The following is a 12,493-nucleotide window of genomic DNA, read 5'->3' on the forward strand; positions in this document are numbered from 1 at the left end:
TTTTTATATATTTGTTCTCTTAATATATGATTAAAAAAATTTATAAATTTTTTTAATTCAATCTAAATTTTTATTTATTTTTATAAAAATTTAAAATATATAAATAATTTTTAAATAAGTTAAATTATTTGTATTCAATATAAATTTTAATTAAGCTGAATAAAAGAATTATTAAAAATATATAAAAAATAATGAAGGAAATTTAAAAATGAAACATAAAAAAAGTAAAAAAAATAAAAATAAAAGGATAAGATAGATAAAAGAAGAATAGAGGCAAAATATAAGAACAATAAATCAATTTTTTTAAAAATTATATATAATTATAATAATAATTATAATATATATAAGTATAAATATAATTATATATAATTTCTTATTAGTATGATTTTTGTCTTTATTTTTTGTAATCTTTCTTATAATTTTATTACAGCAATAGTTGTTTATTTTTTAGTTATTTTTTTATACAATTTTTTTGACTCTTTTTTTTACTATTATTTATTTTATTTATATATTTATTTTTGTAGAATTATTCTGCCGCAACGCGCGGGTCCTTCGCTAGTACATACAATATTTATGCACTCAGAAGTGCTTAAGGCTCCCACACGTGTCATGGGCACGCATGCATGCATGCAAATATGTTAAAAAAATAAAAAGCAACCCCCCCAAAAAATCAATAATTAATTATTAGTAAAAATAAAAAGTTGATTGCAATAAATGTGTACGTAAAAAAAAATCTCAAATGTCCCAAATCTTTCTTTCCATTAATGCTCACTTGTCCCCCAGATATGTGGCAAAACAAACTGGTCCCCCATTTCCCAAAATGGGAACCCTCCTCCTCTTTCAATTTATATTTTTATATTATATTATTTTTTTTAAAAAAATTAAATTAATAAGTGTATGATGATACCAATGTTTGGAGCAAAGATGAACAAGTGGAGCAACTCCTTGGGAAGGGAGAAGCACACTATAACAACAACCCATCTCCAAGCCTCTTCTCAAACCCCTTTTTCTTTTCTTTTTTTTAACCTCAATAGGTTTTTTTTGGGCTTTTTAATAAAATGACCCTCCATAAATTCAAATTTCGCAAAATAACCTTACCAAAATTTTATTTGTAAAACTAACCCTCCTTTCGCCACGTGGGGGCCACGTCAAGGATTCATCAAAAAGACGGTGAATCGTTCACCGTCTTTGTTATATTTGTTGTGAAGGCGGTGAATGGTTCACCGCTTTACGAAGGCGGTAAATCATTCACTGTCTTTAGTACAAATTTCTATTCTGATGCGTAAATCTTTCCAAGTCCAGAATATCTTCATAAGGCGGGAGAAGATGGTGAATCGTTCTCCGTCTTCTCAAGGGCACAGAACGACGGACTTGAAAGGGCGGAAAGAGAGATTTTGCACTAAAGACGGTGAATGATTCACCGCCTTCTGAAGGCGGTGAACCATTCACCGCTTTCACAACAAATTATTACAAATACGATAAATGATTCACCGTCTTTGTGAGAAATCCTGATGTGGCGTCCACGTGGCGAAAGGAGGGTTAGTTTTATAAATAAAATTTTGACAGGGTCATTTTGCCAATTTTGAGTTTTTGAAGGGTCATTTTATAAAAAAGCCATTTTTTTGTCCTAAGGGTGTTTTGTTTCTCGGCATACTAGCATGAAAAATTATTTTTTATTTTAAAAAAGCACTCTTTTTCTTAGTTTTTATTTTAATTTTTTTTAAATTGTAAAATATATAAATTTATTCCTATATATTAATTACTGTTAGTTTACTATTAGTTTTCACCGTTTGAACCGTTATACTCTTGTAAAAATTAGTTTTTCTTTTTTTTTTTTGTAATTTATTGTTTATGGTTCACATAAAATGACATGAATGTTAAATACAAATATTAAAAATAATAAATACTATCAAATATAATTAAATAATATTTATTTGAGGATGAAATATTTATTTTGTTGGAGAAAAGCAAGTTTTAACGATGAACTAAAGCTTAGTTTGGTATTAAAATCTATCTAATGTTAGATAAAATGGAGTTAGAAAAAAAGTATATAGGAATATGCTTCTGTATTCTCCGGTCGGACTGCAAAAAATATATCATAACCGGCTTATCATAATATGTGAAAAGTAATATTACGTACAGAAACAAAAATATTTTTTCATCATACTTTCTCACCGCACGTAATGCAATCTCCCCGCAATCCCAAACAAAGCCTAATAAATAAAAACATATTTGAAAATTAGACAACTTTGAAGGAATATAACTGATAAGCTAAACCTTTGTAGGAATATATATATAAAAATTTTTGATAAGAATTAATGTGTAATTTTATTGCTTTGTAGGGACGCGGGTGCAATTAACCCGAAAATAACGCTTTCGCGGGCGTAAAAAATACTTCATCCACGTCAGCAAGGTTGGGCCAATAGGAAGAGACCACGTGGAAAGAGTATGAGGTTCGGCGTCGACACGGAAGCGCCCTGTATATTAAAATGAATCAAACTGTAACGGAAATCCTATTTGGTTGCAACTGTGGGCGAAGCTTGAGGAGGGAGAAAGAGTGCGCTTCCTCACATAGAGAGAGAGAGAGAGAGAGAGAGAGAGAGGAAGCATCGGGAGCTCCCATGGCGACGAAACCCTAACCCTAATCCCTCCTAGATGAGTCCCCTTACCCCTCTGTACGCCCGTTGCTTGATTCTACGTAAGCGTATGCGTTCCATTGTTGCTATACTCGGCTCTGATTGGGGACATTCGTGTTGTTTTGGGTGTTTTTGGGGAGTTATTTGGTGGGGTTTTGAGCAATGTTGGAGGAGCTGGGGGTCCGGGTCGGTAATGTGCTTGGTGGAGTGTGTGTGTGTGTGTGTGTGTGTTGATCTTTTATTCGTCCCGGATTGGAGAATTTGGGTGTGGTTTGGGTGTTTTGGAGTGTGAAAAGGGGAGTTTTTTTGAGTGCGGTGGTTGGGGCGAGGTATTGTAGAATTCAGGATTCGGATTATTTGTGTGCTTCGTGGAGAATTTGGTGTTGTTTTCGGTGCTTTGGTAGTTAAAAGGTGAGGTTTTGGTGAATGGGGGGAGTTTGTGTGATGGATTGGAGGAATTGGGATTTGGATTGGTAATGTGAGTGGTAGAGTGTATGTGTGTCTTGTTCTTTTATTCGTCTCTGATTGGAGAACTTGGTGTTGTTTTGGGTGTTTTTGGGAGTTAAAAGGTTGGGGCTTAGGTGAATGTGGGGTAGGGGTGATGGGTTGTTAGGGTGCGTGTTTCAATCTTTCTATTGTGTTTAGTTTTCGTGTTTTGAGAGATTGGTTGGATGATGTTGATCATATGCAGTGAACTATTGTAGAATTGGAGATTTTGATATCATGATTGCTTATCAGTGCACTGTAATTGATTGAAATGGTGAAGCTTGATTTTTTTTTTTTTGGTCTTGTGTGTGTGTTTTCTAATATTTTGTAGCTTTTGTTTCAATGCATATTGATTGTACAACGCGATGCTGTAAGCGTACTAAATTAGGTTCTGTTTATATACTTAGCAGGAGCTGTACTTCTTGTTGAGAGGTATAGATGGATCCTGGAGTGATGTTTCAGATGGTGTCCGTTGAATAATAGTGCAGGGCAATATGTAGTTTCACTTGCGCAAAGAATCCGATAAATCAAAGTAAGAAGGGTTCTTGAGACTCTCGGCAAAATGGCTGTAGAAAACAATAATGGAGAACAAGGTTTGAAAGAGGATGATATTATGAGGATGTTGTTTGGAAAGAAGATCACAGAATTGACCAGTGGTGGATTTGAGGGCTCCAATGAGGAAAAACAGATAATTGAGGATGTTTTTAGTCGAAAAGTTTATAATCACACAGAAAAGCAGCTGAAAAGGCATTGGAATGAGTGTTCAAGCAAGAATAAGGATCCAATACATGGTTCATCCAACATTAGCCATATTGACTCACTCCAGCAGGGTGCCCTCGAAATTGGGTCGAGTTCTTCTAACTCAGTCCAACAAGTTACATGCCGCATAGTGGAATCTTTTGGGCGAGGCTTCTTATCTAGCTACAATTTGTTTTTTAGTCAGAGGGAAAAAATAGTTTCCCAGGATTATAACAATGCTGTCAACTCGAAAGCCAGAAGCAATAGAAAAGAGATCAGAAATGGCAAAATTTGTACAAAATCCAAATCAAATACTTCTCCTAGTTTGAATCCTTTGGAATCTAACAAGACAGAGGCATCCATGGACCAAATATCTGAAGCTTGTAATACTCTTGGTTCAGAGTCAATTGACATTGCAGGTAATGGGGCTCTCTGTAAGTTTCTTGTCTCTCATCTCCGTACCAATGCACATCGTCTTTTGATTGACGCTCACTGGAAGATTGATATGAGAAGAAGAAAGGATAGGACTAAGAAAGACTATGTTTATCAAAACCCAGATGGTGGGCCACAGATATTCTCACTCCCCAGAGCTTGGTTATCATTTAGCAAATGGTTATCTACAAACTCATCTGGCTCAAAGGAGAATGACAGTGGCAGACAATGGGTTGATATCGATGAGTTTTTTTGTGATCTTATGAATACACTAGCCTACATTGAGGAGGAGGTCCAGCAACAAGATAACTCTCTGACTCTTCTGAGCCAGTGGCAGCTGCTTGACCCGTTCATGGCTGTGGTGTGCATTGATAAAATGATTAGAGCTCTAAGAGAGGGAATTGCATTGAAAGCTGTGAATAGTGCAACTAGTGCTTTTACTCCTACTCAGTGTATGATTTTGAGATCGAAGAATGTGTATAGAGTTCATCATAGCCATGCAAAATCCCGTACATTTTTGCATCATAGATCTAGGAAGAGTCTTCTGCCACTTTTTCTAGCTGATACCCAGCCTGAGATACTGGGAAATTCTTGCAAGGGAACAGTATCTTCTTTAGAATCAGGAGACAAGAGTCGAGACGGAAAGCCAAAAAATAAATTTTGTTGTGGTGAAGATGTACAGAATAGAAGCATCAGAAGTCTCGCTAGGCGAGTAGGGAAAGGCCTTTGTGATGCGAGGGATAGGAATACCAAAAATTCCAAGAACGTAAGTTTGAGCGATAAATTGACCCAGACATGCTTTAAGTGCAAATTGCCCCACAGATCTTCATGTCCAAAAGCATCAAAAGCATCAACATGTCATGCTTCTACTGTGGCAAACACTGCTGGCCTGGATAGGCAAGCACACAAGCCAAACAGAGAAGTCGGGATACCTAATCCAGATGAGGGTTTGCTTACAGGAAAGCAACCATTTGAAGAAACAACATCTAACCAACACAAAGAAAAGAACTCAAACCAAGAAAGGGACAGGTTTTATCAGAAGAGTGATCTTGTAATTAGTGAAAATCAGAGGGGTGGATCTGCAAAAGTTGCACAAGATGGAGTTCAACTGTCCTCTGTTTCTCACGGAGGCAGTGACAATACGAACTTTAATTTGAAAGAGGGAGACAGGTTTGCTGGTACTCTGAGATCTTCCACAAATTTTGGAGCTACTGGGAGCTTATTCACACTAAATCAGATGCCTGGACATCTGATGCCAGAACAGCAAGTGTTCCTTCTTTTTCCCAGAGATGGAACTGTTTCTTTTGGCCAGAATCAGATCTATAGCCCAGAGATTTTTGCTAACCTTAATATGTCTAATGCCTTGACCAGAGTGAATATGCAGCAGAATCCACAATCTTCAGTTCATCAAGCAAGCCTTATTCAAGGACTACTGGTTTTTGATGTAAACAGCAGCATTGTAGAGAATCTTGAATCTCCACTTAGTTGGCAAGCATTTAGTCCAGTTTTGACTCCTGCTAAAGAAATAGTTAAGGAATGTATGGTGCCACAATCCAATAAGAAGAGAACTCTGACATCTGCTTCAAATAAAAAGGCGCGTAAAAAGTCTAAGAAGATATCCGAAATTGAAGAGAGAAATGGAAATGAGAAATATGCAACAAGAAGTCCACCTAGTGAAAATTGCAGAGATCTTGACCTTTCAGCTCACCAGAATGAAGGTAAAAAATTGACACAGGGATCAACTTCAGAGTGTTTAGAACATTCAGTAAGTTTGGGAAAACAATGCTGTGCTTCTTTAGAAAATTTGGCGACTGTTCATGCATCTTCAAGAGAGGAAGTTGAATTAAGAGCCAAGTCAAGTGAAAAAGTATCAGGGTCAGAAAAACAAGATACCAAGGGCAACGCAAGGCAAGAGTCAATAGAGGAACCACAAGGTACTTCCTTGAAAATAAGTGACGAAGACAACTATAGGTGCATTGGTGAAAATAATATGGAAAATAATGCAGTTGAAGCAAACTCTAGCGCATCCACTTCAATTGATTGTAGAAACTCCATTATGTTAAAAAAGAACAGTGCTTCTAAAGAGCCTTATAACCAGATAGAAGATGGGATGATTCCTACAGAGCTCAAGCGTGAGGACAATAATTGCAGTGAAGTAGCTATTGGAGGTGGTGAGCCTCCAGAACTGCAGTCCAACGAAGAAGTTCAAAAGCTAAAGAGACGGAGGAAAAGACGCAAGAGCCGCTTTGATGATGACGACCTTCTGATTTCCATTATAATAAATAACAAAACTTCACATTCCAGAAACACTGCTTCCAGAATAAAGGTGTGGAAGTCAGATGCTTTAAGAAGGCTTGAAAAAGCTACTGCAAAAACTGGAAATAGATTCTCTGATCAGAAATTATTTACAGGAGCAAGGACGGTATTGAATAGGCTTATTGAGATGGGTGCTTGTTCTGTGCATAATATTATTCAATATCGAAGACTGGAGGACAATTTAGTACTAAAGAATGGGCGAATAACTAGAAATGGTATTCTTTGTAGGTGTTGTGACAAGATCTTTACTATGTCCAACTTTAAGTTCCATGCAGATTCTGAGTTAAGAGGTTCCTCTTTAAATCTTTACCTGGGCTCTGGTAAGCCATACACCCTTTCTCAGTTTCTGGCATGGTCTACAGAGTACAAGGGGAGGAGAGATTGTATGCAATTGACTGATGCTCAGGTAGATCAGAATGATGATAGTTGTGGGTTATGTGGTGATGGTGGTGAGTTAATCTGCTGTGATAACTGCCCTGCTTCTTATCATCGAGAATGCTTAGCTTCTCAGGTCTGCCCTATGCCGAAATTGTTCTTATCGGCTCTTTAGCACATTATCATTTTGTTAAAAACAAAATTTAGAGAAACTACCTGACTATACTAAACATTGAAATCGGTACCTGCCTTCAGTATTGATTTTAGTACCTAACCTTTACCTTTTATGCTACTACCTCTCATCTGTCAGAACTCAATTCTTTCCATCAGAGGCGTTATATAAGAGTACTTTATCAAGCAATAGAATATCCATTTTTTTTCACACAACATACTGTCAAATAAGTTGGAAACGTTGTTAGAATCTAACAAAGAGGTAGTGAAATCAAATCTATTAAAACATTAGGTACTGAAATTGAAACATTAAATCTCCGGTACCCAGTTTAAATTGTGATATTGTACAGGTACTGACTGCATTTCTTTATCCTATCATATTATGGAGTGTATTGACATTCGGGTCATGCTCAATAAACATTTGTGCATTTCTTATGTTGCATTAGCTACATTACACTTATTTATTCTAGTTGCATTACTTATATGTTGCTTTAGTTATTATGACATTGCTTCTTGTTTTTAACATCAGGAGATTCCAGAAGGCAGCTGGTATTGCCCCAGTTGTACGTGTGGGGTTTGTGGAGGTGCACTTAATGAAAAGCTCATGATGGCTGATTTAGAATGCTCACAATGTGAACAGAGATGTAAAGTCATTTCCCTCTTAATCTAGTAATAATCTCATCAATAAGTCATAATGCTACTAACGTTTATTTCTGAATATACTGTTTGCTTTACTATTTTCTTCTGCCATTCACTGAATGTACTATATATATTGTACTACAATATGTTGTGTTTTCTTCCTTAATATGCTTATTCTGAATATAAAACAAGCTGATTACTTTTAGATAAGCTTACAAAGTTAAGAATATGATTCTTTGTGGAGCATAAGGAATTTAAAGATCAGACTAAACCACGATAGTTTTTGAGGTTGTCATTCAATGGACTGAACAGGCTAATCACTGTATTCCAAAGGAGTAGAGAACATGCACTTCATGAGACCATCTTCCAAAATGGAACTTTTCCATAAAACCACTTGGTTATGGTGATTTTTTTATAGTTGAAGTCAGAAAGGTAGTTTCATGTTGTTTTGTGAGATATTTACCCTTTATCCTATATTTTTGTGGGGGGTTCACCTATCATATCAAGGAAAGCAATATTTTTTGTTATCAAATTTCCTGCGTCTAAGAAAATTACCTAATTGATAAACAAGCTCCTATTATTCTTGCTACATTCTTGAGAATGTAAATGCTATCCTTGACTGCTAAAGTTGAACACATCTGCTGTACTTTCATCTTAATATCAGAACTTAATATGATTAGAACATTAATCTGCTCCATCAGTTGATAGTTGTTCTTCTACAATCATTCTAGTTAGATGATTTAATCCATTAGTCTTCTTGATCGTGTCACTCTTTGTTGTTGTCACTTTATTTCAGATCATGTCAAATGCATAAAGGACAATGGCATATACATTAAGGGAGTGGGTTCTGATACTTGGTTTTGTGGAAGAAAATGTCACCAGGTGTGTTCTTTATAAAATAGTCAAGCCGCTGGACATCCAATAAGCATTTTTAATTGCTAAACATATAAGCTTCACAAGTATACAAAAGGAACAGGAAAGCAGAAGTATGAATCTCAGGGCATCTTAGCAGAAAATTTTGTGAAAATAGAAGACAGAAGAAGAAATTTCATATAATGCCCACTCACCTTGAGATGATTCATCCAGTTAATTCTGCATAAGTTGGCCAAAATGCATGGATAATTCCTGTATTACCCCAATATTGCAACTTGGTTCCTGAACAAGGATTTAAGTGCCCATCAGTATAGGCTATGCCCACTATGCCGTATAGTGTTGACAAGATATCGGCCCAACCCGGTCTATATAAAATGCAATTAGAATATATCGGTGCTAAAGAAAATAAATATTTCATGCCATTATATGTCAGCACATAGATATTTTCTTGTGACCGGCATACAACGGCAGAACATAGCATGTACCGAACCGTATAGCAAGTTTTCAGCATGATCCCATGCCGTAGCACTTAAATCCTTACTTCTGAATATTTTACTTAAATACTTCAATCCTTGAACTTTCTCATGTCTTGAAATTTCATTGCTGACCTAAAGAAAGAAAAGAAATTGACATCAGTTCACTTTATAGTGTATAATGAACTTCTAATCCTGTTTCAACTAAACTAATACAAGGAAGTCATCTTACAAAAGAAAAAAGGGATAAAATGGTACATTTCAGAAGTCACAATATCAGGGATAAAATGGTACATTTCAGAAGTCACAATATCAGGGAACAAGTTGCTATATCAGGATATTATAAGGATTATCCATATATTTAAACCCCACTGCTTTTTGTGCTGCACATCTTGATTTTTCTCCTATTAAGGAAGCTATTCCTTTTGCTATTGCTACCAGGTTTACTTAGGTTTGCGCTCTCATGTTGGAGTGGCAAATTGCATTGAAGATGGATTCTCTTGGAGCATTCTCAGAGTCAGTCACAATGATCTAAAACTTCAATCTGCAGAAAAGATTGCACTTCTGGCAGAGTGCAACATAAAATTGTCAATCGCTTTGAGTATTATTGAACAATCTTTTCTTCCCATAATAGATCCAAGAACAGGGACAAATGTTATTCCCCTTGTTCTTTACAATTGGGGGTGAGGATCTTTTCACTTTTTTTTTTTGTTTGTATCCTAAGTTTTTCTTTTTCTTTTTAGCTCTGTTATTCTATTAAGCCTGAATGAATATGTCATCTAGCAGCTTGCTGTTGGTCTCTTTAATAATTTTTTTTTTTTGTCCTCTTTGGGTGCGCTGAAGTGTGTATCTGGATACCAGGTCTAACTTCGCGCGTCTGAATTATAAGGGATTCTACACAGTCGTATTGGAGAAGAATGACGAGATTATATCTGTGGCATCAATCAGGTCATATTTGAAAGGAAATTGTTCATCTTTATGTACCTTGCTTGCTCAGAAATATTTGTTAGAAATCCATTTAGCATTCTCTGAGATTATTTTATCATGAACTCTGATGCTACAGTATAAAATTTCCGTGTCGTATGTTAGGAAATTCTTCATAGTGATTATGTTTGGATATCATTTCTAGTTTATGATTTCATTATTTTCATCCCGATATAGCAAGGCATGGTTTGTCATAGAAGTTTCAACTTTTCTGAACTTCCAAAAAAGATTTATACACATTACTGGAATGAAGGGAGTTCTTAATTTGGAAGGGTAAAAGTTGGCTTAACCTAATAATTATTGCCAGGGTGCATGGAGTAGCTGTAGCAGAGATGCCTCTGATTGCTACTTGTATTAAGTACCGCAGACGAGGAATGTGCAGGCGTCTCATGACTGCGATTGAAATGGTACCTCGTGAGCTATTAATGGTTTTTATTCTTTACATTTTTCCTTGCGTTGTGGTGGGTTTCCTTTCCTTTTTTTTTTTCAAGATGTAAACAATAGGGTTAGAGGTTGATTCCCTGTGGGAACGTTTGGTGGTTTTCTCATTAGCGTATATTGAAAGTTTGAAACATGCATGAACTTTCTTTGTTTTCTATTTGCACAAGTACCATTTCCTGTAGTAGTTGCTTAATTTAGGGAGCCAAGAAGATATTTAACAGAGAACTATTTATGTTGGACTTCATAAAACAAATTTAGGCGCATCAAACTATTCCCTGGTTCTGTTGAACTGAATGACACAAATGATAGCAGCTTTTACAATTTACATACTTAAGCTTTTCTAATCCTCCATACGTAATTTGTAATTATTTGGGGTATCATCTCACTCTTTTAGCTTACTCCTTCCTGGTTTGCAAACAGATGCTGAGATCATTGAAAGTTGAAATGCTGGTTCTATGTGCAATTCCGAATCTAGTCGATACCTGGACTTCGGCTTTTGGTTTTGAACCTGTCGAAGAAACTGAAAAGATGCAGCTATCTAAGCTGAAGTTGATGTCATTTCCCGGAACAATCCTGCTAAAAAAGAGCTTGTGTGAATCTTCACTAGAAGGATCAGGTGCAACATTTACTGCCTTATTTTCTTGTACAATGGATTTGGATTGGTTTACCTGTCCTTTCTACTTATTATGGACTTTATTTTCAAGGACAACTCCTTTCACCTTGAAATTCAGATAAGCTTTTCGGTTATATAAATACATCGAAGGACAAACTTGCTTCTTTTTTTTTTTTTTTCTGTGAAAGCAGGAAAAGGCAGCGACTACTATTTGTACAGACAAGTAGTTAGCCACCTAGGAAGCTTAAGCATTTCAACCGATAGAAGCACTTCTTCGGCCCTTAGGGCTTATAAGCTTGGAGATGTCAACTATGAAACATTTCCAGTACCAGGTGTCCAAACTTTCAACCTATCTGAGATAGGTGAGCTTTTGCTGATAAAACATTTTACTTAAAAATACAAGTTCTTTAATTCCTGGCCTGTTTAAGTATTGTTAGGCTTATGTAGAAGTGTTGTTTGAGTACATCTATGTGAAGAAGCACTGATACCATATTTTAGAAAATTGCCCTTAATATCTAACTGTGTTGCATCAAAAGTGGACGCTTCAACTGAAGCTTTTGCTTTCGTAGGCTCAAGCTAATTCAGCTTCCCGCCACAACAAATGCTTCACAGTTCTTTTTTGGCCGAACACTTCAGCCGCTACTTTTTAGACTAGAGTAGCTATTCCCGAATAATCTTCCCTCACATCCTAACAGTGGTTTCTTTCTGTTTCCCAGCTGACGACGACAAGGATCACGACTTCTATCCCCGTAGCCCAAGTTCTGAAGGAACAGCAAAAATGATAGGAAACAAGGGTGCATCAGAAAATATGAATCTTCATGCTCAGGTGGGCACTGCAGATGGCTCAAGGAATTATTTTCCTGGTGAAAGTAGTAACTCAATCCGAATGTTAGAATCAACGTACGGCGACTTCATATTTCAAGAAACAACTGGGAATGGCTTGTTGTTGCCGACCCCCGACTTTTAACAACTGTTAGTTTGAACTAACTTCTAGTTTTGACTGCTCTGGTTGTACAAAAAAATTTTGCCCGAGTCCTCCCCGCCGGTCGATCAACGGTTTCCACTTTTAAGAAATGTGTTAGAAGTGGCCTTAATGTTGATATACCATAGCTTTTATTCTGCAAGAGTGTGCAAGAACTAACTGATCAAATTTGGGAGGGCTCTGTTGTAACATTTTCACCAAGGCATCAGGATACGTTCTTCCGATCATCATCGGAAGAAATGGTTTTGAAGTGGGAAAAAGACGCTTGTTTCTTGCAGTAGCTTTTCGTTTATTTTCGTAAGACTGCAGTTGTCTATTTTCTTCCAATTCTTTT

At 36.3% G+C, this 12,493-nt stretch overlaps 1 protein-coding gene across 5 annotated transcripts; it reads left to right on the top strand.

Annotated features, from left to right (window-relative positions):
- Positions 2,546 to 12,423, top strand: LOC109726237. 5 transcript variants are annotated; one of them, XM_020255732.1, is made up of 10 exons: positions 2,546 to 2,698; positions 3,533 to 7,119; positions 7,684 to 7,798; positions 8,590 to 8,675; positions 9,581 to 9,822; positions 9,983 to 10,087; positions 10,431 to 10,530; positions 10,985 to 11,180; positions 11,369 to 11,539; positions 11,894 to 12,423. In XM_020255732.1, the coding sequence occupies exons 2-10, from the start codon at positions 3,685 to 3,687 to the stop codon at positions 12,142 to 12,144; spliced, it is 4,701 nt and encodes a 1,566-aa protein (XP_020111321.1). In that variant the 5' UTR covers positions 2,546 to 2,698; positions 3,533 to 3,684; the 3' UTR covers positions 12,145 to 12,423. The 5 variants fall into 5 exon arrangements, with proteins under 5 accessions (XP_020111321.1, XP_020111326.1, XP_020111322.1 ...); XM_020255737.1 differs by having other exon boundaries at positions 10,001 to 10,087; XM_020255733.1 differs by having other exon boundaries at positions 2,546 to 2,675.

This window comes from Ananas comosus, linkage group 21 (genome assembly GCF_001540865.1).
Source record: "Ananas comosus cultivar F153 linkage group 21, ASM154086v1, whole genome shotgun sequence".
NCBI lineage: Eukaryota > Viridiplantae > Streptophyta > Magnoliopsida > Poales > Bromeliaceae > Ananas > Ananas comosus.

Coding starts and splice junctions, on each gene's coding strand:
- LOC109726237 (XM_020255732.1), top strand. CDS start 3,685: ATGGCTGTAGAAAACAATAATGGAGAACAAGGTTTGAAAGAGGATGAT. Junction 7,799..8,589: donor CTCACAATGTGAACAGAGAT/GTAAAGTCATTT, acceptor ACTTTATTTCAG/ATCATGTCAAATGCATAAAG. Junction 8,676..9,580: donor GTGGAAGAAAATGTCACCAG/GTGTGTTCTTTA, acceptor TATTGCTACCAG/GTTTACTTAGGTTTGCGCTC.